Source organism: Elephas maximus, chromosome 22 (genome assembly GCF_024166365.1).
Source record: "Elephas maximus indicus isolate mEleMax1 chromosome 22, mEleMax1 primary haplotype, whole genome shotgun sequence".
NCBI classification, from domain to species: domain Eukaryota; kingdom Metazoa; phylum Chordata; class Mammalia; order Proboscidea; family Elephantidae; genus Elephas; species Elephas maximus.
Window position 1 is genome coordinate 1814411 of NC_064840.1, and position 25264 is coordinate 1839674.

The 25264-nt window shown below is 42.7% G+C and overlaps 2 protein-coding genes across 4 annotated transcripts in view; one reads left to right on the top strand and one right to left on the bottom strand.

Moving 5' to 3' along the window:
- Positions 1-5479, top strand: part of RIMBP2 (RIMS binding protein 2) — a 185273-nt gene extending 179794 nt beyond the window's left edge. Inside the window, exons 21-23 of the mRNA XM_049865588.1 lie at positions 656-727; positions 1993-2127; positions 4173-5479. Of these exons, the coding sequence (XP_049721545.1) occupies positions 656-727; positions 1993-2127; positions 4173-4361 (396 nt within the window). The 3' untranslated portion in view covers positions 4362-5479. The remainder of the gene's footprint in view (positions 1-655; positions 728-1992; positions 2128-4172) is intronic.
- A 7064-nt stretch (positions 5480-12543) lies between these two features.
- The window catches only part of PIWIL1 (piwi like RNA-mediated gene silencing 1), a 40078-nt gene continuing 27357 nt past the window's right edge, over positions 12544-25264 (bottom strand). For all 3 annotated transcript variants that reach the window (XM_049866477.1, XM_049866478.1, XM_049866476.1), the window contains 7 exons: positions 21648-21848; positions 21415-21518; positions 19999-20069; positions 19689-19842; positions 16085-16210; positions 13973-14120; positions 12544-13815 (listed from right to left, as the gene is read on the bottom strand). In XM_049866477.1, coding sequence (XP_049722434.1) covers positions 13699-13815; positions 13973-14120; positions 16085-16210; positions 19689-19842; positions 19999-20069; positions 21415-21518; positions 21648-21848 — 921 coding nt within the window. In that variant the 3' untranslated portion in view covers positions 12544-13698. The remainder of the gene's footprint in view (positions 13816-13972; positions 14121-16084; positions 16211-19688; positions 19843-19998; positions 20070-21414; positions 21519-21647; positions 21849-25264) is intronic.

A 25264-nucleotide genomic window follows, 5' to 3' on the forward strand; every position in this document is an offset into this window, starting at 1 on the left:
CTGCACACAGGTGACTTACACACGATGTCTCATGGCTTTTGTACATAAACTTCATTCTCTCATTTTCACGTTAGAACTAAAAATGCTCTTTTGTGGGTGTCTTTTTTTTCTACTAGACTTCTATGTTTCGTGTTCCAGGCAACTGTGGTATGACACGTGCTGGGACAGTACCTTCTTGAGGACGGGGGTCTCGTGCCACAGTCCTGTCTCTAGGCTGGTGCTTAGTACACAGGAGACACTTAATATACATTTAATTTAGTAAAGATTTTTTTTATACCCAGTGAAAAGACATTTATGCAGTGGTCTGTACACACTGCAGAGAACATGTCTGTAATGTTCCAGGTTTTTAAAGTTAACTACCTGCGTAGTTTTAAAAAAGTGTTACCAGTACAGAATAGTAATGATCTCGAATTTTGGCCAAGAGTCAAAGCCCTGCAGCCATTTTTCTTTTTAGGTTGTAATTATCTTGAGTTGTATTTACTTTTTAGGCTATATGAACAGAGCCATTCATTAGCTCTGTACCTTTCTTCTGTATCTGTAAAGGCCGGTCTAAGTGAAAATTTCTCCAATAGTAAGAAAAATCACAGGTAACTTATTTTTTCAAAACAACTCCTCTATACAGGCAAATGATATTGACTTTGTTCTACTTCCACAGGCTGAACTAACATTTTGTACAGGAGATATTATTACTGTTTTTGGTGAAATCGATGAAGATGGGTTTTATTATGTAAGTTTTTGATACATTGAGATATACCACTCATTTCATTCACTTTGTATTTTTTTTTTTTTTTTGCTTGTCTGTGCTTTCCCCTGGGAATGCTGGTGGTATAGCGGTTAAGTGCTATGGCTGCTGACCAAGAGGTCGGCAGTTCGAATTCACCAGGCACTCCTTGGAAACTCTATGGGGCGGTTCTACTCTCTTCTATAGGGTCGCTATGAGTTGGAATCAACCGATGGCAGTGGGTCTGGTTTTTTGCTGCTTTCCCCTAAAGTTATGAACTTTATACGGCTTGCTAAAAAGTTTGCCTAACTGGCTTCCTCTGTTTTCTTAATGATATGTAGTATAGAAAGGTGGTACTAGGATTTTCATTCATTCTTCTTTTCATAAAGTTGTATTTTCAATTTATGTAAGCTGTGAACTAAATTTATTCACATTCTTACGCTTTAAATTGCTGCCATCCACACTTTTACAAAGCAATTTAATTTTCTAGATTGCATAGACAATTTTTCATAGGAAAAATAAATACGAATAAGCAAAAACAAAACACAAAAGTGGCTGTAGAAATCCTCCCTCACCCTCCATCCAGAGCTGAGGGCCGTTAGCAGACTCACAACTTTTCGGGAGAGGTTTATCCCTGGTGCAGGCTCCTCTCCTTTGGTTCTATCCTCCCCTTTGGTTCTAGGGACTCTCTTTCAGTACTCCCTGGGGAACAGCAGGGAAAGGATGCTGGTGGGGGATCCTCCTAGGCTTTCTTCCAGTGGTTGCTCCTCCTGGCCACTCAGGATGTGGTAGACCATGCTTTGACCACACTTTCCCATGGCAGTGGTGGGGGGAAGGTGGGGTCACCTAAAGAACTTAAAAAAAAAAACCAGGTCTGGTATTTTTAATTAGTCTGGGCTGATGTGCCTGAAACGTGGCATTTTAAAAGCTCCCTAGGGATGCTGAGCTTCTCCAGGGCTGAGAACACCAACAAAGATGCTTCAAAGGAGTGGTTCTGGATGTGTCTGACCTTGGGTATCACCCAGCCTCGCCCCGGGTGTATCAGGACCTCAGGGCAGGGTCAGGGCACTGTACTTTCAGTAAATCCCTGGGGGAGGTGGTTTTTATGATCAGCCTAGTTTGGGAAACACTAGAGGCTCCTCTAGTTCCACCACTTTTGAATCAAAACAAACTCTGCATGCTTCTTGTCTCTGACCTCTATTCCTTTAGCTAAAGCACAAAATAACTTTCTGGGACACTAAAGTTCTTCTGCCCCATCCCTGTGTTTTTAGGGGGAACTTAATGGGCACAAAGGCCTTGTACCTTCAAACTTCCTGGAAGAAGTGCCTGATGATGTAGAAGTGTATCTTTCGGACGTACCGTCTCACTACTCTCAAGACACACCGAGGCGTTCAAAGGCAAAAAGGGTAAGCAAACGTACTCAGCATTTTTCACTTCAATTGTACTCTATAAATGTATGGTCTACTTATCATTGCATCAATTATTTTTATACCTTGGGCCGAAACATATACCCTGATTATTTTTCTCTGCCCTTCCATGGGGGTTTTGCCTAAAGATTAAGTTTACTGATTTCACAAAAATGACCCTTTCAACTCTAATCACTCCGTCTTTACTCATGAAAACACCTTCCATCCCACCTTATAGTGACACTGCAGAGCACAAAGGGATGGCTGTTCCGTAGACTCAGTGGGCAGCAATGGTCACTGCCCTGTTAGGGTCTTGCGCCTCCTGACCATCAAGCATATTGAAACTTCAGATGACATTCATGTTAGTGTCTCATTTTTAGTTTGTTTCGTCATGGCAAATTTCTCTATATTACATTTTTACATATATATATTTTTATTTCTTTGCTCATCTGCTTGGAAACAGAAGAAGAGTGTTCATTTCACACCCTAATCAGGCCATGTAGCCTTCACGTAAGTGAGCAACTGAAGATACCTGTAAAGATACCAACTTAGGCTACCTTAAGGCTTCACTGTGGGGTAAAAAAAAAAAAGAAATATGTCTCAAAATATCATTGGACCTATAGTATTATTGCTTGGTCTCAGTTGTAAAGCAGCTGAATTTGTAGTGAAACTATTCATCTTTTACTCATCGTTTCCTACTGTTTACATTAAAGATATTATGAAAGGCCAACATTGGGAACATATTTCTTAACAAGCTAATTGTCTGTTTACATAGAAAAGTGTTCCAATGTCTACTCGTAATTAAAGCTGCTGCATATTGCATTGTTAGCCACTCATGGAAAAAGCACAACCTAACAAATATGTTCATTGTATGACAGTTCATTTTAAAGATGAAAAAAAAAAAAAAACACCTAATTCAAGATCAGCAGTAAACAAAAGGTGGTCTAGAGCTGGCTCTGGCCACCACTTCCAGATGCCGGTGTGAACTACCGGACCTATTTTTTCTTAAGTAAACACACCCCCCCACCTTACAAGAGAGCTCATGCCTCTCTTCAAAGCACAAATATAATTGTACTGAACCTGTGGAAGTTTGGTGAAGACTGACTTGTTGGTGTGGCAATGCAATCCCAGGTTTTATGAAACGTGCAGCTCAAACGAGTGCATCCGATGGAACAGATGGTATCTTCAGGTGTGCTTTGGGACGCTTTACTAGGTGTTTTCCATTAGAATTAGACCTTGATTTTAAATCCAAGCAAGCTTGAAGCCCTTTGGCTTAAATCATTTGCCTGCTGAATAATGAACACTCGTATTAGAAAGGTTTGCTGTGGAGGTAAGAGTACTAGAGAAATGATGGTATTATATGATCTCAGGCCTATCTCCAACTGTAAAATAAGTGAGGCAAACTCTTCACGCAACATAAAGTTCTACCCCTTTGAAGCACCGCTGATTAAACAAAGTATACTGAAATATTACGTTGCGCTATATATATATTGAGAAAAAAATATTTGGAAATAATGAAAATAAGGGCCTCTAAGCTTTCTTTGATTGCAATTAAGGTTCATTTTAGTTTTTTTTTTTTTTCTTTCAACCAGTGTGCCATCTCCAGTATTTCTCTAGTGAACTAACTAACCCAGGAACGCATTCGACAATATTAGGATTTTATATAACCAAGTAACTTTCAAATACAACAAAATTCCCTTAAAAAACTTTTGCTTCTAAGATTATTGATGGGTACTCGGCCAACTTTACTATCAACCCAATTTGCAATAATTTTTCTTTCCTGCTTTTAGTCCTAATTTAAAAAGTAAATTACTTACTTCCTCCCTGCTGAAGACAAAATGAAAATCAAACGTTTATGGCTAAACCCTTTCTTAGCTATTCTTTGCGAGGGATGTTTGCTTCTCATGGCATACTTGAAAAATTGAAAGAAGAAACCAACCCCCCTTTATCTTTCCTGGTGGGAATCGGGGCAGTGCGATGTTACCGAGTGAATTGATGTTGTTGGCGCTCACGCACTCAATAAACTGTAACACTGTACCTACTAGGTTCCTCCTGAGGGGTCAGGTACAGCAAGGAGAGCTCCATCCCCCACAGTCCATCTCCATTCGGGGTCACCTACGTCATCTATGGGTTCTGGTAGTCCTGGGAGAGGCAGGGAAATGTCCTCGAAAAAGAAAAAGGGGCTGCTTTCCAAAGGCAAGAAACTGCTGAAAAAGCTTGGTGCAGTGAAATGATTCATGTACTTCTGGACAACTTCCAAATCTATGTAATCTTCTTTAATTCCAAACTAGGGCTTTCATGACTCAAGTCCTTCCTAAAAACACAATCTTCTCCCCTGCCACCAGTAGAGAAATGCACTTTTGCACTACCATCCACTTTACACCAACTGCAAGAGCAAAGAGGAGCTGTGGCTCTTTCTCAGCCTCCGTGGCCCGAGGTCTGATCCGGGAGGTGGGCGGGTGTGTCTGACTCACAAGCAGGGGGGTGGATGGCTCTTTGTAGCTCACTCAGTCTCTGTGCATCTGTCATCCACCCCTGAAGGAATGATTTCCAACCTTCCCCCTTTTCAAAATGCTTGCCTCATAATGCAGAATTTCCACTTAACTCTGGTCTTGAAATTCCTAGTTTAATCCGCCTTGATGTCCTGCCTTATAAATGCACAATGATTTGTACTGTCTAATAAAAAATAGTGTATACTCTGTGTTGTGCGTTCAGTGGTCTCCATCCTCACTGACAGTGTTTGACATCAAGCTGTACAGGCTGTGCATCCCGAGTCTCCACAGAGCAAACCAGGCAACACACAGAAAGTGCTGACTTACCTAATCGTTCAAAAAGGAGAGGCGTGGCTTTGTCTGGGGAAGTACCAGTATTCCTGCCAGAATGCTGATAACCTTCACTGCTTTCAGGGTTACATTCTGTGGCATATGGATTTCTGTTACTTTCACCATTTGTCAAAATGCCATACACAATTATTCACCAATGACCAGCACACACATAAAATTAGTCACATGATTCATAAGCCACACCCAAAACACCCCAAATTTAAGTCTATTCAGGATCATTCCACCCAATCTTCATCATTGACATCTGAACAAAAGACTTACAAAGCTGCTGGCAAACGTATCTGGTGGTTACTATTTTGTAATTGTCCACTTGTAAATTGTTTTTACTCTTTATACATACTTTTCAGACTGCCTTTCTTTTGTAATTTATGGAAGGTTTATAAATGAGTGATCCAAGCTTTCCCCATTGTGTCTTCAAAAAATACATTGTAAATTGTAATATAATGGTATGTGTTAGATTTATTAAAAGGAAATCAATCACTTAATGTGTGGCTAAGTGTGGGTGTGTGCATGTGTACAGTTAGTGTACAGTTTATAGAAATAAAATGTTATTTTATACAATGCTGTTTGGTCTATCTTTGTCTTAAGCACCCTTTTTTCGTAGCAGCACAGCTAAATTTCTCTTATACATACAAGAAAAGCTCTGTAGCCATGTATCTTTCCCAGGACTATTTTAAAGTTACGCTGACCTGTGTTTTGGGAGTCAGTTACAGAGTGCTGACACTTTTGCACTATGGATGACAACCCACTCAGTGCCAATTAGCACGGAGTTGCTGTATTTCTTGCACATGAGAAACGCTCATGCACAACTGATACTCTGAAGGTGAGTTCAATCTGTATTAGTATTTCCATTTGCCAGATTTAGAATTCAAATCATAATAAAGGGCTAAACTGACGTAATAAACTTAGTTTCCCAATTCTAAAGAATTCTAAAATCCTAATATTTATATTTTATTTCTCTTTCATTTTTACTGATTTCCATTTCTATTTCTAACTTTCCATCTGTCTTGTCTCTCATCTCATCAGAGACAGAGAAACCAAAGACCAGACGAGACACATGAGAGACGTGATGTGTATTTTTATATTTAGATTTATTATTTCCCACGCTTGTGCCAAGACAAGTTAGAGGACTCTCCACTAACAGTATGATTGTAATTTTCTGTCTTCAGGGGCTAACCTAACAAAGTTAGGCCCACACTCTACAAACTATTCAGTAAAGAACTCACTTTGCCTTTCAATTAAATGGACTTCAAAACTCCTTTCCTGTAACTTGGCCATCCTGCCCTTTGTGCTTTTGTCATCACATATTTTACTAGGCCATATCCTATCAGCTCTACTGACATGGTTACTTTTGCTTTAAACAGACAATATTCTTTTTCATCTACTCACGTAGCTTGCCAGTTTCATGGATGCTGGTACAGACACAAGAGTCCTGGGTCAGAGACAAAAGACTTCATTGCTAGTAACACTAGGCAGACTATCTGCACCAGTCTCTAAGCTCTACTCCCTACAGGCAATGTGAGCAGGACCAGGTGACTCCTGCACACAGCTGGGTGTGTTACAGGAGGGGAAGCCTCAGCTTAGGGAACCCTAATATTTGTAGAAGGCAGTAACTTGTCTGACCTTTGCTCTGGAGGGGGGACACGGTCTCACCTCCCAGGGCTGTTCACTGTACAGATGACATTGACAACGCAGAAAAAAGGCGGGCAGTGCGTCTGCTCATAAAACATGCAGAAAGTAGGAGAGACAATTACCTCCCAACACAATTCTGAAGTTTATTGCATTTAAAAGTCTAAAAATTAGAACATCAGAAAGACATCCCTTCTGTTTACAGTAGTAAGGATATGAATCTGAGTAACAGCATGACACTTGTAGGAAAACTAAACTACAAACCAGGGTGCTAGCTAGACTCAATAACATATCACAAAACCACAACTAAAGTTGATCACTATTTTGGGAAAAAAAACAAAACAAAATTGGGGTTTAGATCTGGTTCCTGACAACACTGTAAATTAAGCCAGGTTGCCAACTGGAAGTTAAATTTCCCATTAACTGAGAAATTGTAAAAACACTTTTCAAGAAGAAATACAATTACAGTGAAAGCATGACAAACTTCCAGGGTACAGAGAAAGCAATGCTTCCAGGGACACTTACAACTTTAAACATTTATATTAGAAAAGATGAATTAGTGATTCAGTGCCCAACTTAGGAAGGTAGATAGATAGAAAACCAGCTGAGGGGGAAAGACAGTGAGGAGCATAAACCAAGACAGCTCTAGGAAACAGCTCTGAACTAAGACTAAACATATCTGACACACAGCTGAAAAAACAGATTCCAAAAACAGAAGGGATTAAAAAGTAACACTTAAAGGAAATGAGGTCACAATTATAGATACAGCAAACTTTCAAAAGATGAAAATACTATCAACAACCCTGCACATAAATAAACTCAGAAGATACGGGCAAATGCCTCGAAAAATGTAAAACAGAAATCCAGAAAAAATCGTAAAAGAAAGTGAAGTAGTAGTTATGTATTTTCCGCCACAAATAAAACTCCAGATCGCTTTATGAGAGACTCCTACCAAGGTTCTAAGGCTGAAATAACGACAAATGCATTTAAACGAACAAACCAACCTTCCAGAAAATAAAAAATACAATATTCCCCAAGTCATTCTAAGAGTATAACTTGACACAAGACTTAACTATGGTAGTAAGAAAATGCAAAATTATAGGTCCGTTTCATCATGGATATAAGATAAAAACTCTAAACGAAATCCAAATTGCATGTAAAAAATATGTAATACATCATGTCCAGGTTAAGTTTATCTCAAGAATGCAAGGATCATCCGATGTCAGAAAATCTTTAAAAGATAAAAAATCATGATTCTCAATATATGCAGAAAAAAATCAATAAAATTCAACAGAATTTCCCTATAAAAATGCTTAGACAACATGAATAGAAGAGAATGTCAACCTGACAAGGTTATTTACAAAAATCCTATAATGAACATAATCTTAAGTGGGGGAAAGTTAGAAGCATCCATGTAGAAAACAGGAATAAGAGAAAAACGTCCACTATTATCCTGTTTATTCAGCAATAAAGAAAAATACAATGAGAACATAAGGACCGGAGAAAATGAAACCCTCACAATCTATCTGCAGAGAATATAAACGCCCACATAAAAACCAAAACCAAACGACTGCCGTCGAGTCGATTCCGACCCATAGCAACCCTACAGGACTGAGTGGAACTGCCCCATACGGTTTCCAAGGAGCGGCTGGTGGAGTCGAACTGCTGACCTTTTGGTTAGCAGACGTAGCTCTTAACCACTACACCACCAGGGTTTCCAACTGCCTACACAGACTACACAAAAGAATTCAGACAAATCATTAGAAATACAAGTTTTCTGGAGTGATGGGACATAAGATTATGAAAAACCAAGTACCTTTCTATACACTTGCAACAGATAATTAAACAATCTTTCAAAGACAATGCTTTCAATGACAACAAAACTCTAAAGCGCCTGGGAATCAATCTGGTGAAACACATTAAAGAAAAACCAAAGAGATGTACAGAGAAGCCTTCTGAAGGACGAGAGGTAAAATCATAAAGACACCCACCCCCCCTAAATACCTGTAACTTCAGTACAATTCAACCAAATCCTAAGGGTTTTCACAGAATTTGACAAAGCGATTCTGAAGTTCGTGTGAATTCATGAAGGGCAGAAACGCGTCCCATTGGGCATAGGGAACTGGGCGTGTTTCGTAATGAAAACAACGTGACACCTGTGCTGAGTTAGATCTCCTGACCAATAACAAGCTGACCTGCACGCAGACGGAACTTCACAACTTAGGTCGTGTCACAGATCAATGGAAAAAATTACACTCTCCACTGGAAAATGACTGTCAATATGGGAAAAAACACAACTGCATGCCATTTCGGCCTATACACAAAAACCAACTCTTGAGGAGTTAAGGGTATCAAGTAAACTTTTAGTAGAAAATATAGGCGAATATCTTTCTGACCTTGGGATAGAGCAAAATTTCTTAACAAGACACAAAAAGCAGTTAAGTATAAAAGAAAAACCGGTAACTGGGATCTATTAAAACTGAGAACTGAGATCTACTAAAATTGAGAACTTCCATTCATCGAGTGACACCTTAAAGAAAGTGAAACAAAGATGCCAAAAACTGGGGGAGGAGATCCGCAACAGGTAGCTGACAAACGGTCGGGATCAAGGATACGTAAAGTACCCCGTAAATAAAGTCCCCGAGCTTGGTGCAAACGGTTAACACACCTGGGTGCTAAACACAAAGCTGGAGGTGTGAGTGCCCCCAGAGCACCTAGGAAGAAAGGCCTGGTAACCTCCTTTTGAAAAGTCAGCCTCTGAAACCCTGTGGAGCACAGTTCTACTCTGACACACCTGGGGGCACCGTGAGTTAGAATCGGCTTGACGGCAGCTGGTTTTCTCTTTTTATAAGTGTGGGGGTGGGAAAAAACCGCAATTTTACCGAAAAGGACGCTTAGTGCTGGTGAATTTCCTCTAAAACATGTTTTCCTTCTCTAAAGTATTTCCACACTCTGGAAAACAGAAATGATGATAAAACAAAGAATTAAAGCATCTAATTTCAGGATCAGCATGTCAGTTTTTTTTTAAATTAAAGACCTTGACGGGCAGCTGGTGTCTGCGTTAGATGCACAGGACTGAGACTTTCCCCTCTACACAATCAGAATTAACAGAGTGGAGAGGAAACGGCTCTCTCTGTCATTCCCTTTATTTCACACTCTTCCACCTTGAGCACTACCTTCACTCATCATCCAGCTTTCGGGGGCAACAACCAGGGCAATGGTTAGCTAGACGATTGAAAAAATGCTACGTAACACGCAGAGTTGGCTAACGCGTTCCCTCAAGTCATTCTGTGACAGGCAACGTCAGCCCTACATTTAAAACTACCTGCTGCTGTTGGTAGCAACTGTCCCGTTTGCCCCCAACTCACGGTGACCCCGTATGTGTCAGAGTGGAACTGAGATCCATAGGGTTTTCTTGCCTATAATCTTCATGGAACAGTGCGCCTGGCCTTTCTTCCACAGAACTGCCACATGAGTCCAAACCACCATTGTTTGAGTTTGCAGCTGATCACAAATTCAATACACCCTATTCTTTCAAAGAACGAAGGGTCAGTACCCAGGGTATTCCAGGGCTCTGTCCCTCCCTCTACCCTCACTCTCAGGAAGTCTTGCTGTGGGCCGTACAGGCTCAGTACTTCTAGGCTGGACAAGACTTGGCTTCTGACCTGGGGCCCCTTTCTGGCTATAAAGGCACAATGGCCATTTCCCAGCAGGAGCAGAGTCCTGGCTGTGCTGAAGCAGCTCTGGCCACAGTCCAGGGCAGGTCCCTCCAAAGACTCCTCTCTTGGACTTAGGCCAGGTGGTGGGGAACACAGTCTCTGCTGCTTCCTCGGGTACCCACAAGGGAAACAACCCAATGGGATAGAAAGTCAGGTACCGACAGCGGCGCAAGGCTGGGGCGTGCACCCCACGGTGGCTCTCAGAGTCTGGTTGGTTGCTGTGGATATGGGTGGTTTCGCCTCTGCCTGGTCTAACTTTGTTCCAGTCCTGGAGAGACAGTACCCATGGCCAGGCCCCACAGAGATTCCCACTGAGCAGTACGGGGCACGATAACACATAAGGGTTCTATTAACACTCTCTGGGTGGGATGAGAGGCTCTGGGAAGTAAACGGGTGCTGCACCTTTTATCCATATGGAGACACTGGAAGCTTACGTAGGGAACGCTCCCTGCCCCCTGACTCAGATCCCACTGATTCTGAGTAGAGACCAGGAATGGGCAAGCTTGGAAAGCCCTGCAGACGGGTCTGGCACACCCTTGGTGGCTATGCATGTAATCACTATGGCTGACGCCTGACGGTGCGTGCTGGAAGCCACTTGCCCACATGAGTGAGCAGAAGAGTCAGGGTGTGTGTGCCATGGATGCTCAGGGCAGCCCAGCTTTGCTTCCACTGGAAGGTTCTGGATCTGTGCAGGTGAGGGACTGAGAGAGAAGCTCACCTGGATGCTGAGTCACTCCACGCTCCAGAAGAGGGAGGGAGATGTCAACGTTCTGAGGATGGACAGAGTAATGCAAATCCTTGCACGGCACTTACTGTACACCGGGTGCTGTCTGCACCGTGTCAGGGAGAGAGCAAGGGTCTGAACTCAGGCAGGCAGACTCGATTCCACACGCTTGGTCCTTGGGCCATGCTGCCGTGCAACAGCAAACTATGATCAAAGTTGTGGAAAGGCTGGTCCCTGACCGCTGGGGTACCAACCCTCCAAATTGGCTGGTTACTTACTGCCCTGGTGACCGGTCAGGGTGACTACTGACCCAAAGGAGGCTCTGGGATGACTGAGCCTGATATCAGTGTCTTCAACACCAAAGCTTTAAGAAGACTCAGACCTCTCTCATTATGAGGAAGAAACCTGGATTTCAGCCAGGGCTTTTATTATTTTTTTTCTCTAAAGTGCTTACAGGAGCTCTGTGTCCTTGTCTTCCTGAGGAGCACCCATTGTGTTCCCTGCCCACCCCACCCTCTGGGTGTAGCACCCACACTGTCCTTTGGGAAACCATTCCCTTACCATCTCCTACCCATCGACTCCACAGTGCTCAGCAAGTGACCCAGGCCCACCTGTCAGAGCAGCGCTTCCCTGGGACTCAAAGAGGTGCAGACGGCCTGAGTCTGAGTGCCACGATTGTGAACGGCGCCACTTTTCAATGGGGCGAACCTGAGACATAAACCTGGACTTTCTGGTGACCATTTACGTCACCTAAGGAAGGCTATCTGATTAAAACCAAAGCAGAAGAAAGCGTAACTAAGAGACAGGTTCCTCAAACCACATCATCATTAGGCCTTCTGTACCTTCTAAACCTGTCTCTGCCGGAGTTCTCTCATAAATCACCTGGAATGTGTTCCACATACAGTTTACCTGGCCTCTCCCCTACAAGTCCTGATTCCTAGGTCTACTCTGGGGCCCAGGAATCTGTGTTATCACAAAGCAAACCAGGTGATTCTTAACAGATTAAGTTTGGGAAGCACTGCCTAGGAAGAGTGAGAAAACCAGTAAATGCCCCTCTTGGCTTAAAAAAATGTGACCAGGTTTTCTGTGCTTCTTTCACCTAATTCTCAGAAATCAAATAGGTTAGTGAACCCAAGCTAATATCCCCCAGACAATGTTAACAACAGTTATTAGCTTGAAGAACAAAAAGGAAAATAAAAAAGTTTTCCATCATATGTTAGTAAAGCTAAATAAATTCAAGAGGTATTTATACAATGAGACCAAGTAAAATAACAGTAAGAAATAACTTTACTGAACTGTATTAAATTACAGTTTCAGTGGCTTGTGTACTGTCCACGATGTTTATAAACATTACATTTATAAGGTCAGCAATGTTTGTACACATTACATTTATAAGGTCAGCAATGTTTGTACACATTACATTTATAAGGTCAGCAATGTTTGTACACATTACATTTATAAGGTCAATAATGTTTATAAATGTTACATTTATAAGGTCAGCAATGTTTGTATACGTTACATTTATAAGGTCGGCAATATTTGTACACATTACATTTATAAGGTCAGTAATGTTTACAGATGTTCTCACGACACACAAAAGCCTACTCTTTGCCCATGTTCCAGTAAATTCCGACAAATATTTGGGTCTGAATAGTTATCATCACCCATTTTACAGCGACGCAGCCTCGGTCTGCATTCCTTGTAAGCTCTGACAGCCCAGTATTACACTAAGCATAGCAGGTGGTAGCATTTCCTAAGAGAATTTTACTCTGACATTAAAATTCACAAGTGACACTAATTTAGCTTTTGACGGCTATTAAATGGGAAGAACACACACATGCTTTCAGTAAAAACAGAAACTACACACTGGTACTCACAGAAGGTGACAATCGATTCAATTTTATTTTGTAATGAATAGAATGATGTCCCAGTTGCAAAACAAAATAAATAAATTAGTAATGCTAATATAGGTACTGGCTACTTGTCTCTTTTGTTAAAGAACTTAGATTGTTTCTTTGGACAGAAATTTAAAACTTTCCAACTATCTTTTCTTAACCCCCATACCATCTAGCCACAAAAAAATAAATAAAAAAATAAGCATATTTTCCCACAGAGCCTCACAGCTTTCCCGCACCTTGTACAGGTTATCTAACAGTAACTTTTACCTTAACTGTGAGAGACATCAGTTACTCAGGTAACACCCTACCTATGGGTCCAGCGAGGTCCCCACTTTGTTTTCTCTCTCCTTTAAATTCAAAATAAGTATTTCAAAAATAAGGTCAATACAGGATTACAAGCAGAATGTGTTCCCTCCTGAGAGTATTTTCAAGTACCCAGTACTCTTTGCAAACAGTTTAAGAGTGCCTGTTTATAATACAAAGTACCTTATCCACGTTTTATTAAAACAAACAAAAAACACCCTCCCCAGCAAGCTTTTATGAGAGACAAACAAAAGAAAACAGAAAATCTTCATTTTTATCTACAAGGAAGTCAGTTAATAGCAACGTTAGAAATAGACTCTAGCTCTCCTAAGCCCCTCTTCAAGTTTCATCTAGATAACAATTTAAAAAAAAAAAAAAACAAGAGCTTCAAAAAATCCCAAAGTTATCGTTCCACAAAGAAAAACCAGCGCAGCTCCACCTTGTCCTCTCGCGGGTTAGAGGTAGTAGAGGCGGTTAGAAAGCGACAGGTTGGGCTCCCTGTGGATGCTCTGGCCGACAAGGAAAGCCAGCTTGTGGGCATACTGGCAAGGAGCAGGCACACGAATGACGCCCTTCAGTCAAAGATAAAACAGGCCCGTTACTCTAAATCTACCTCTCTGAACTGCAAATCTCACTACTAACTCAACCCTTTTAAAACACAGCAATTCCATTTTTGAAAAGTTAATCTTCTCACAGGTGGAACAAACATCAAGAGATAGAGGGGCTTACCGGCCAGTTATAATACACGTGGCACAGCTTGTACGTGAGCCGCTGTATGTGGTCTGGCTTGAGGCCACTGCTGTCGTAGATGACATTGTAGTGTGTAGGAGAAACACTGCCACTTCTCACAGCCTGGCTCACAATGAAAAAGTCATACCTGGAATTACAAAACACACGCACGGAAGGCTGAGCTGCTGAACGCTAACACTGAGATGATTCGAGTTCCTTGCAGTGAGGAGAACCTGCAACCTAATCCCTTCTCCAGACGGAAAGCACCTTCCTTGAAGTCCAGGGACTGGTTACTTCTGAACAGTCTGAGAAGGCATGTATGTAAAAGACACTATTCTTCAGATTTTAAATATCTTCTCACTGATTCCTCAGGGAAGAAACATTCTGTGTGGCTGCCAGTTAACCATGTCATCCACTGACAGCCCCATGCTTTGCCCCGTACTCCAAGGAGGGTGACAATGAGCAGGACCAGAGGCTCAACGCAGGCAACAACTGTGGGGGAAACTGAGTCTTGTTCCAGGGACTCTTATTCCCAAAATACAACTTCACCCCAGAACCTCTCCTATTCCCACTGTTATTTAACAAAGATCTACTTCGCTAATTTAGTACCTCAGGATTTAAAGCAAATCTTTAAGAGGAAGTAGAGACCTCAAAAGAGTACAAGCAGAACTAGCATGAGACCCAGATGGTAACACAAAAACAAAGTAGTGCAAATATGAATGAATATTTATATTTGTTCATTTTCTAGGTACCAATAAAACATCAATCCAGACATATTGACGTTAGGGAATTACCTCTGCAGTGTATTATGTCCATCAAAACTAGAGAAATGACAAAATCACACTGATCTAGAACAGACTCTCTGGTGTTTCAGAAAAAGGATGGGATAAGAAATGTTAAGCATCTTGCCCTAACAGACAGAGATCACAACGGCCAGAACCTAAACCTGATTTAGGCATACGACGTTCAAAGTGCCAGGCACAGAAACGATTCTGGTGTTCACTCAAAGTGGACTTCTCCAAGTGCCGCAACAGAAGCAGCTGCTGTTATGTTTTAAACAACATCTAGTAAAAAGCACTGAAATTATTTTCCCACGCTTCATCACTCAACTTTCCCAATCACTTTTAAGTCAGTTCTGTCTTCAGGACAGCCTGACCCTGGGGCTGTGGCTATTGGAGGGGCAGTCATGCTGAGCCTTCGTCTTCCTAGCTCACCTTCCCCACTAAGTTAGATCCTTCTGCACCAGTGTCCTAACTCACATCTACCTCAGGACAGACAGAAATCCAAGACAATGTGCCTCCAAGTAATTGCTGCCCGCAGTAAGGTAACAGAGCTGATGATCATTTGTTAGGACAGCAACGCCCCATTCAGCCAAGGTTCATACAGGAAAAGTGTGTATGTAAACATTGCACATATAAACTCTGCATCTACGCCACCTTTTGAAGGGCGTTAATTTGGGTTGATGGATGAGTTGTCATTATGAACATGACATTTTAAAGCCCCTTTCCTCCTTGCTCAAAAGGGTGCTTGAACAACTTGAAAAATCTGAACCAAGACTCGTGATTTTACAGGTAGACTCTGGTGTGTGCTAAGACTAGGACGTTATGCCGTCAAAGCACCCTGTTCCAGGTAGCTTTCTCGTCTGGCAGAGTGTGACTCCAGGTTATACACAAAGAGCTCTGTGTGCTCAAGAAGCCACTGTTCTCACCTGCAACTGTGTTTCAGAGGGAACTGTGTGACCTTTGGATAACTAGTGCTTTACCATTCTAAAGATTCCAACTGGGAAACAAGAATCTATGCATGAGGCCCTCTAGGTAGAAAATGCGAAGGCAGACCACACCAGCAGTTCTTACCCTCCACCTGTATAATTAACGCCACAGACAATAATCTGCTTTCCCCAAAGAAAAACTGCACACAGGAACTTCTGTTCAGCTTCAGACACTACGAAGCCATGTGCTTTAGTAATAATGTTAGATCAAATTAGTTGAAGAACTTAGTATTTTTAAGATGAAATATAGCAAAAGAACTAAAAAGTGTGTTAAAGTTGGTTGATATCATGCTCAAAAAAACCCAATAGAAACCAGCAATCTTCATCTAACCCCTAGAACTTACCACTCTGGTCTGGTGACCTCCACATCAATGACTGTTCCTGGAAGTGGATTTTGGAGTCTTCCTCCAGACTGAGCAAAAAATCGGGCATTCACACGTTTCTTCACCACAATTACTGTTAGCCTTGGGCTAAAGGTGACAATGAAAGTAACTACATTTAGTCAGTCTTATTTCCAAAGGTTGCATGGCTCTGGCTCACTCAAAATATTCACATGCTGTATTTAAAAAAGGAACACATACCCTGCTGGGCATACTCTGTACACGCTGGAGGAAGAACGCATGTCTTCCTCGTGATACGAGTATCAACATTAGGAGCACGAGTACGTGGTGGGTGGAAACAAAATGGCCTATGTATTCCCTGTGACACAAGGGCACGCAGCCATGTTGTCCACAGACCAGACACGCCCCATGTCTATCACACCAAAAGGCTAAATCCAGTATTTCTCCAAAGTTCACAACTTAAAGCACTCTTCAGCAGGCATTCCCTACAATGCGGAAAATAAGATTTTAACCCTGACATCCTCAAGGTAGGGAAGTTAAGTGAGTAATCTCAATGTCTAAGCTACTGCCCTTCAAAATGACTGGTTCTCAATCTATCAGGGGATATAAATGACACCTTTTCAGGAGGAAGAACCTGTTGTGGTGGGTAGTATTTCTCTGAAGTCAGAAAAGACTTCTTGCGCAGACTGCCACACGATAAACACACTGACAGCAGGTGCTCGCTGTTTATCCTTCTACTCCTTGACTAAACCGAGTAGGTTTTCCTGCTGTGAGAGTCATTACACTTCTGGGCCTGGCCGCTTCCCCAGGAGGGCTTCCAGCTCTGTCTCGATCAGACCTGCTGCCCACACCATGCCAGCAACAGTCTCTCCAGGGGTCTGCCCTGAAACCACCAGTTCCTGGTCTGCTGGAATGCCTTCCGCACCCTTCCTACCCACCTCCCTCTTCGAGAGGTTATACTTGTCCTATAAACAATCCTCTTAGGAATAAATAAATCAGAACACGTGAAGCACTTACAGCAGTGCTGACGAATAACAAGTACTCGACACATATTACCATTATTACTGCCTCAATTACTTTACGTGCCCCTTTGCCGACGAGAATATTTAGTTCCAAACAATGGAAACCACGCAGACTAGGCCTAGTCATGTCTGACATGTAATTACGCTGATGTTTTTCTACGAAAATTTAGTAGGGTAGGTAGTTTACAACACACCACCTAGAGTTCTGTTCAATGATAAACCCAGCTGCACTTCTTCATGGTAGTGGTAACTGTATACAGAAGGAATAAGAAAGTGATTTTCCTTCTACAAGTGGAGGACATTTGTAGAGATACCGCTATCTACCCACGTAAATCTACTGCAGCTACTATCCAGCTAAGATGGCTCTGGATATAACCAGGCCACGGCAGATGCACCAGGAAGCCTACAGGCCCTCACTTTCAGGTTGCAACTTATCGAGACGGTTCAGAGTCTATGGCGATGGCAACTTGTTGAAAAATGATCACTGCTTAGGATTTAATGATAGCATGCAAAATACTCATCAGTCTCAGGAACAAAAAGACTTAAGGTGGATAATTTTAATCCTGTAACATCATAAGAAACAATTTATTCATTTTTAGAATTAAAAAATTGAAAAGTCAATCTAACATACGAAGTTAGCAAAAGTGGTAACAGAAAGACAAGTCACAAATACACTGAAGTGACTTTTTGACTTAAACATTGCAAATCAGCTAATAATTTCCAGGGATTTCACCTTTACATGCAACTTTAAGCATTTTTCTAGAAGAACTGTCTAATCAGGTGCTGTGTGAAGTACATTAAACATATTCTCACTTATTCCTTTCAACAACCTAGTAAGTTATTTACCCCCATTTCACAGAGGAAGGCAGAGCTGGGGTTAGTCCACCTCAGATTTAAGGCTTACTGCTCTTGACCACTGAACTCTACCACCACAACGTAACGGACCAACTGACCACGTGATATCTACTGAATGCAGTGGTTTGTTGGGCACCAGTCCAAACAAGCACCCAGTGTGGTCCCGCCCTGTGACAGGCATTCCCACTGGCCAAGAGTAGCTGGGCACGTCAACTCTCCCAGCTTCAGCAGGCTCAATACCACCAGGCTGTGGGAAACACAGAGACTGTCACACACTAGGGCTGCAAGCTCCTCTTTGAGAGCTATCCCTGCTGGGAAACAAACCCAAAGGAGTCAGCTGCCCCGGTGCTGGCCAGCGGCGCACACCTCCCACACCTCCAGGGCTCAGGAGATAAGATGAACCTGTACTATCACCTCTACCCTGCACTTCTTGAAAACGTCTTTTTTCTGGGAAAGAGAAAAAGGCAACAAAGACTCGAAAATGTTAAGTGCTGACATGGTAACAATAAAAACGTCTAAGGCAGAAGCAGTCCACTTAGACCTTCCCTTCTCCCTTCCCTCCACAAGTTCCCCACACAGAACCTAAGAGCCAGAGGGAAACAAAACGAGGCCTACAAAACGCCAAAACAAAAGGACAATGAGATCAGTATAATTCTTTTAGGGAGAAAATACAAGCATTAACATTTAAGGGGTAAAAAAGAACATTAGCTTTCATTTCCAAAACATTATTAAAATGCTTATGTATCAGCCTTTTCATCGAAGGACATTACTTAGAAAAAGATGAAAACACCCCTGGCTTGCTCTGAGAACTTTGTGGTATCATGCCTTATTTTAAGAAATTCTAGGACCAACGTTCATTTGGGAGCCTTTTAGAATTTGTCCAAAGATGACCTTGGAAGTATTTTCCCGTTGGTTGGCCAAGCTCCTGATACGCATCCCATGGACCACATGAAATCAAAGCAAGCCCCAGGTATGGTCAATGGCATTCAAAATCCCGTTTCGGCTTTAATGTCTATAATGACACCAAATGGTGGCTGTAACAGCACAACAAAAACAAGCAGCATTTAAGAACACACATTCCAGTGCACACAAGCAAGCCCTTTGGTCTTCTCGGAATCCTTAGAAACCAAATCCTCAGATCCCTACCATAGCACGCAGTGAGCCCTGAGTTCAAATAGGCCCTGGTAAGAAAATATCAGCAGTGAGACAAGGGAGCCTATTAGACAGCTGTCTTGAGATCGTGTGCAGTTTACTGCTCAAGGGCACAGACAAAGGCGTCTGTGGGTGAGTAGAGGACAGCAAACACCAATCAGGGTCTCCAAGGAGAATGAGTGCAGTGCTCAGATACGACAGCACCTCACCTGTGGCCCACCTCCTCAAGACTAAGTGCTCGACAGTCAAGGGTTCGTCAAGGGCACAGAGACTAAACAGGGGCATTCCCAGTACACTGACGTACAGAAAGCATCAGTTAGGACTATGTGCAATATTTATGTCAAGAACCAGTTCTGTGAACGCCTCAGGTGAGAAGGACACAGACCCGACCCTAAAGGTGCCTGGGTTTGTCATCCATCTTCTCCCACCCCCTTGGAAAATCCCCCTTCCGTCACATCAAGCCTTACTGCACCAACAAGTTAGGTTCTCACTTACCTTTTCATCTGGTGACACTAGTTTCACAGATAAAAAGATGTAACTTTATGAAAAGGGAATGTTTTTATGATTTTCATGCTCACTTGTAACCTCTGCCAATAGATTTTAGGCAATCCAAGAACTGTGGTACTTCATAGTTAACCAATGTTTTCAGCTGACCGTCTCCTACACCGTCCCGGTAGACAATAATTCGACTAGGCATGTATTCATTGCAGCTATTCCAAGCCCTCAGAGCAGCTGAAACAAAGCCAGAATAGTTTTAAATAAATTAGCACTTAGGAAAGAAAATGGTACGTTTCTCCAAAATTGCATTTTCCAATCACATAGCTCTTAGAATTGCTTCCTGGGACCCCTTGCCCACAGGCCAGCATATCAACACCACAGAAGACTAACCTTGCAAGCAGACCTTGAGCCCGTCCACCAGCTCTTGCCCTCTATCTTGAAATACACAGCGAGAGAACCAGCTGTCCAGAGAAAAGCTTGACTCAGGTGAGAATGCAATTATCTAGAAGTTTTTCCTAAATTATTCCATGATGGTTATTTTGCTCTTAGCAATTCGTGACCTTCCGTAACTTTCTTTAAAGATACCTAACATCTCCGAACACTTTATGGAATCTTAAACAAGTATGAAGATACAGCAGATTCCTTATAGACATCACAGACTAAATTTTCTTTTATTATACGGCTATACTATAGATCCATCTGCAGGGAAGAAAATCCAATTTAAACATACTACCCAGAGCTGCCTCCCAGGCTGACACCTAAATACACACAAAAGTACACTCTTACTGCTGTGCTCTTGAGAAGACACATATTACATGTTTCATTTTTTTAAAAGAGAAAAGACTTGGAAACATTCATTTGTGAAACTAACACATTAATTTACCTTCAATTTTCACTCTTTCCTAGTCTTGGCAATTCCCTCAGTTCTAAAGAAAGCACTGAGAAGTAATTTTATTATGCTGAGTGGAGTGGCTTTTCAAAACAAAATCAACATGAAAACTTGAAATTACATTTCAGTGGTCCATAAAAATGATTATATACTAAAGTTTTTAAGGATGCATTTAATGAGAAGCACAAATAATAAAACTAATTGGAAATTAGTCTGACTACTACAGAATATGAAGGCCATTAGAAAAACTTAAAAAGGCAGGTTAGCTAATACTTTTCCTCCCTCTGTTTTTGCTGCGTATATAATAGGAAAATTGGCAGGATAAAAACAATTAACCCAACAACTCCTGTACCTCATAGCCCCTTAGCTACCAGTCCCTGGGTTTATGTCTTCCTTCGCCTATGTCTAACAGGTCTTCCTCCCTTAAACTTACAGAATGTGAGCACGCTAAATGCTTACTCTGAGTGTATCATAATTCAGGACTCAGTGAGAGAATCGCTGAGTACCGCTGCCTGGTGAACACAGAGACCTGTGTGCGCGATCTAATATGGTAGTCGCCAGTTACATGTGGATGTGGCTTGTGTGAACTGAGGTGTGTAAAATAACATGCCAGAATTTGAGGACTTATAAAAAGAGAAAAGACTGCAAAAAAATTTTTGATTGCTGAAATGATATTTTGGATACACTCAGTGAAATAAACACATCTAAATTAGTTTCAACCGTTTGTAATTTTTAATGTTTTGGAGTTAGCTAACTGGCTGGCATCTTCTTTCTGCTGGGCAGTGGGGATAAGCAGTGGTCTGCTCACCCCACCCTATCTAGAGTTGCCTGCCTCGCTGCCTCTCCTGTTGAACCCAAGCACTGACCCCAGTCATAAGCTCTGACCAGTTAATCTTTTGCTACCAAATCTCACTCACCGGGTCATCCCTTCATTGATGCTGGCAACAAATCCTGCAATTGACCTCCGTCCAGCTGTGGTATCATGGTAACAGTCAATACCAACGATCATTGCTAGCTTCAGCTTAAATTTAAAAAAATGGTAATTTGAGATATAACACAGCACTGAAAACACTTAAGAAGTAAATACTAATGAAAAATTGTTTTGTTTTGTCCAATGAAAGTTTTTATCTCCTAACACAGTCAGACTTACTGGCATGTCCACCCTCCAGAGCTCTCCCCCCATCTTGCAGTTCATCTGTAGGGCGATCTTTGTGGCAATGGCCATGACCGTCTGCTGCTTCCCTAAAGTGCGGGCCACCACACACTGACTGGGAGTAGGGCAATCCGTACATAAGTACTTCTTGATAGCATCGTACTTGTCCTTCCGATTACTGGACAGCAGACAGACCACCTGGAGACAGACAAACACTCTTATCACCACCAATTAGAAATGGCCATTCCGCTCAAGGTGGGGACAGGAAATCGAACCTACCTGTGGGGTACAACTGTCAAACACAATCATTTAGTGTTCATTTCTGCCATAAAGCTAATCAGTATGATATTAATAATTCTTAGATACTGCTCGTTATATTCAACTTAGTGACAGAGAACAGTGAAAAGTATCAGATTAAACAAACTCAACGCTGCACACCATTCAATCTTGAGAATGTAGTTCCATGTGTTCTATTAACGGCCCACAACAGCTTAGACATGGGGCCCAGAGAAGCACAGGTAGTGATACTTCCCAGAGGACAAGTGGAAGGTGAGTGGAGGGATCTACTCAGACTGTCTAGCTGCGCACAGTTCCAACCTACTCAGAGAACCACAACCTGGCATCATGGCTATTCAATCTGTAAGGCTCTGGGCATCAGAACCGGATCTGACCTACTCAGAGAACCACAGCCTGGTATCACGGCTATTTAATCTGTAAGGCTCTGGGCATCAGAACCGGATCTAACCTACTCAGAGAACCACAACCTGGCATCATGGCTATTTAATCTGTAAGGCTCTGAGCCTCAGAACTGGATCTGACCTACTCAGAGAACCACAGCCTGGCATCATGGCTATTTAATCTGTAAGGCTCTGGGCATCAGAACCGAATCTAACCTACTCAGAGAACCACAACCTGGCATCATGGCTATTTAATCTGTAAGGCTCTGAGCCTCAGAACTGGATCTAACCTACTCAGAGAACCACAGCCTGGCATCATGACTATTTAATCTGCAAGGCTCTGAGCCTCAGAACTGGATGTAACCTATTCAGAGAACCACAACCTGGCATCATTGCTATTTAATCTGTAAGGCTCTGAGCCTCAGAACTGGATCTAACCTACTCAGAGAACCACAGCCTGGCATCATGGCTATTCAATCTGTAAGGCTCTGGGCATCAGAACCGGATCTAACCTACTCAGAGGACCACAACCTGGCATCATGGCTATTCAACCTGTAAGGCTGTGGGCTTCAGAACCCACCCAATCAGACTACAAGTCGATGAACAATTTGAGGGACAAAACGGACTACCCGATCTAAAAACACCCCCCATCCAAGCCCTGGGGTTCCAGGTTGAAGCTTCTGGAGCTGAATCCAGCTAACTCATTACCGTATATCACAATTTGTAATTCCCAGAGTCTGATTTTCTTTCTTTTCTATAGACTTGGGTGTTGCCACCATTCCAGCTCACGTAAGAGCAAGCTGCCTGTGGGACGGAAGGCTAAGAAAGGAACCGGAGGAAGCCAACTCGTTTTTTAGGATGAAAGCGACCTAGGGATGGTGTTTATCACTAACTCTGCCGCTGCCACCTTATTATCATGCAGCCTCCCAGGAGCTAAAGGTGACAACTCCAGGTGCAGGGGGAATTCCTTCTAGCACTCCATGTTCCACAGCTAGATGCCATCTTCAGAGTATATCCGTATGACTCTCATCACATATAAATACAGAACTGAGAAATAAACTTTCCATTTGTTTACAGAAACAGTAGGAGATATAAACTCCTACTAACAATGATCAGTGAAATATCTGTCCTTTTCCCAGCCCACTTTGTCTTTTCTACCACAGTTACAAGTAACGTTTCCCTCAGCACTCAGTTTTCATTTCATACTGTTGTCCTTGGGCAGAGCCTGAGTCTGAGGGAGAGTCTGTCCCACACAGCAGGAGATGGAGGCAGCACTCTGCCTGCTATGTTATGCTAGGCATGGGGACTTGGGGGAAAGCCAAGGCCCTGCTTCTCATGTGTGTGAAGGCTATGACACTGCATCAATCCCACAAACACACAGGAAAGTCTTAGAAAGGGGGTTGGTGTGGGAGGCACCGGTGAGGGGTGCACGGGAAAGCAGAACGTGGCCTGACCTAAGGCACTGTGGCTGTGTCGCGTGCAGGCCCTTCCCTCGGTGCTGGGGACACAACAGGAGCCAGGCCCATGTCCCCTGTACTGACCGGGCTTCTATCTGCAGCAAGTATCCCATGGCCTTCTAGAGCAGCCTGCAAAGGTCCACAAGGAATGAGTACAAAACTGCACCAAGAGGGATGCCAGGACCTCTCTGACAGCCTGAAAAGCTCCTAGATTGAGATGAGTGGGATGGCATCCCCTCCAGTGAGAATTCACAAGATTGACTGGGCGTGGGGAGATGGACTGGGTCTGAGGAGCTGGCATCGTGAGCAGCAGCTCAACAAACCCTGACTGAGCCACTGGGCACAGTGCCTGGCCTTACATCTCATTTACATTTCAGATGAGCCCTGTGAGGAGACCACTCAGAAGAGGAAATAAAGCCCATGGGCAAACTGGGTGAGCCGAGAGATGACCTAGGGATTGAACTTCAGAACGTTTAAGGCATGTGACCACAGATGAAAACAAGACAAAAACCAAAAGCTGGCTCCAAAGACCTAAACGCTCAGAATACAGACAGAAATCACCCCTCATAACTGGCCACCACAATCTAATTTTCCCTCTCTAATTCCCGGCCTCCTACACCTCCAGCAAGAATATCACTGGGCAATCAGACTCCACACCCACGAGTAGGACCTCTTTTTTTTGTTTTTTCTGGTCTTCACCTGCCTCTCCCAGGCCAGCACTCATTCATCTGGATGGGGGAGTGGAGGGGCAAGCACACATGCAACAGTACACTCAAAGAGAAGGTAAAAGGTAGGATGGCTTAGGACAGTGACTCCAGGTGACTCGGATGGGTACCCGATGAAGCTTACAAACTTCCTGGTTTTGAGCAGATGTGCATTCTTCCACAAATCTCACTACGCTGTAAATGCTGCATTTCTATTCAATTTTACTTCTTAAAGGACTCCTATCAGGTTCTACGTGCACTGAACAACTGAGAGCTGATGCTCACTTTAGGGCCTTTGTTTTCTCCAAATTTTCTAGAATAAACCTTCGTAGTTAAAACAGTTCCGTGATGAACTCTGAATAATTAAAACCTTTGAGTCAGAAGAACTGTTACAATGGCTTCATTTCTCTCCAACTCTTCTGACCTTTTGCAGTGCACATTAACAAGCTCCCAGGCGCACAATTAAAGCTAGCATTAGTTCAGCTGCCTTAAGGAGGTAAATACATACAGTAAAAACTGAGAAAGCCGGAACCTGTGTAAGGCAGAAACCTGCCAGAGAAGGAAAACTCAAGTATTTCCCATTAACAGAGAGCACTAGAAAAGCGGTAGGACAGCACACTCTCAACGGCGGAAAACTTGTGAGACCCGGAAAAATAAGGCAGTCCCGCTGAGTTTCCGTTGTCACAGGTTTCACCGTGTATGTGTACATATATGTGGCTAGTTTGGGAAACGATAACACTTAGAAAATGAACTCAGTTCTAAGATTTACAAATGCT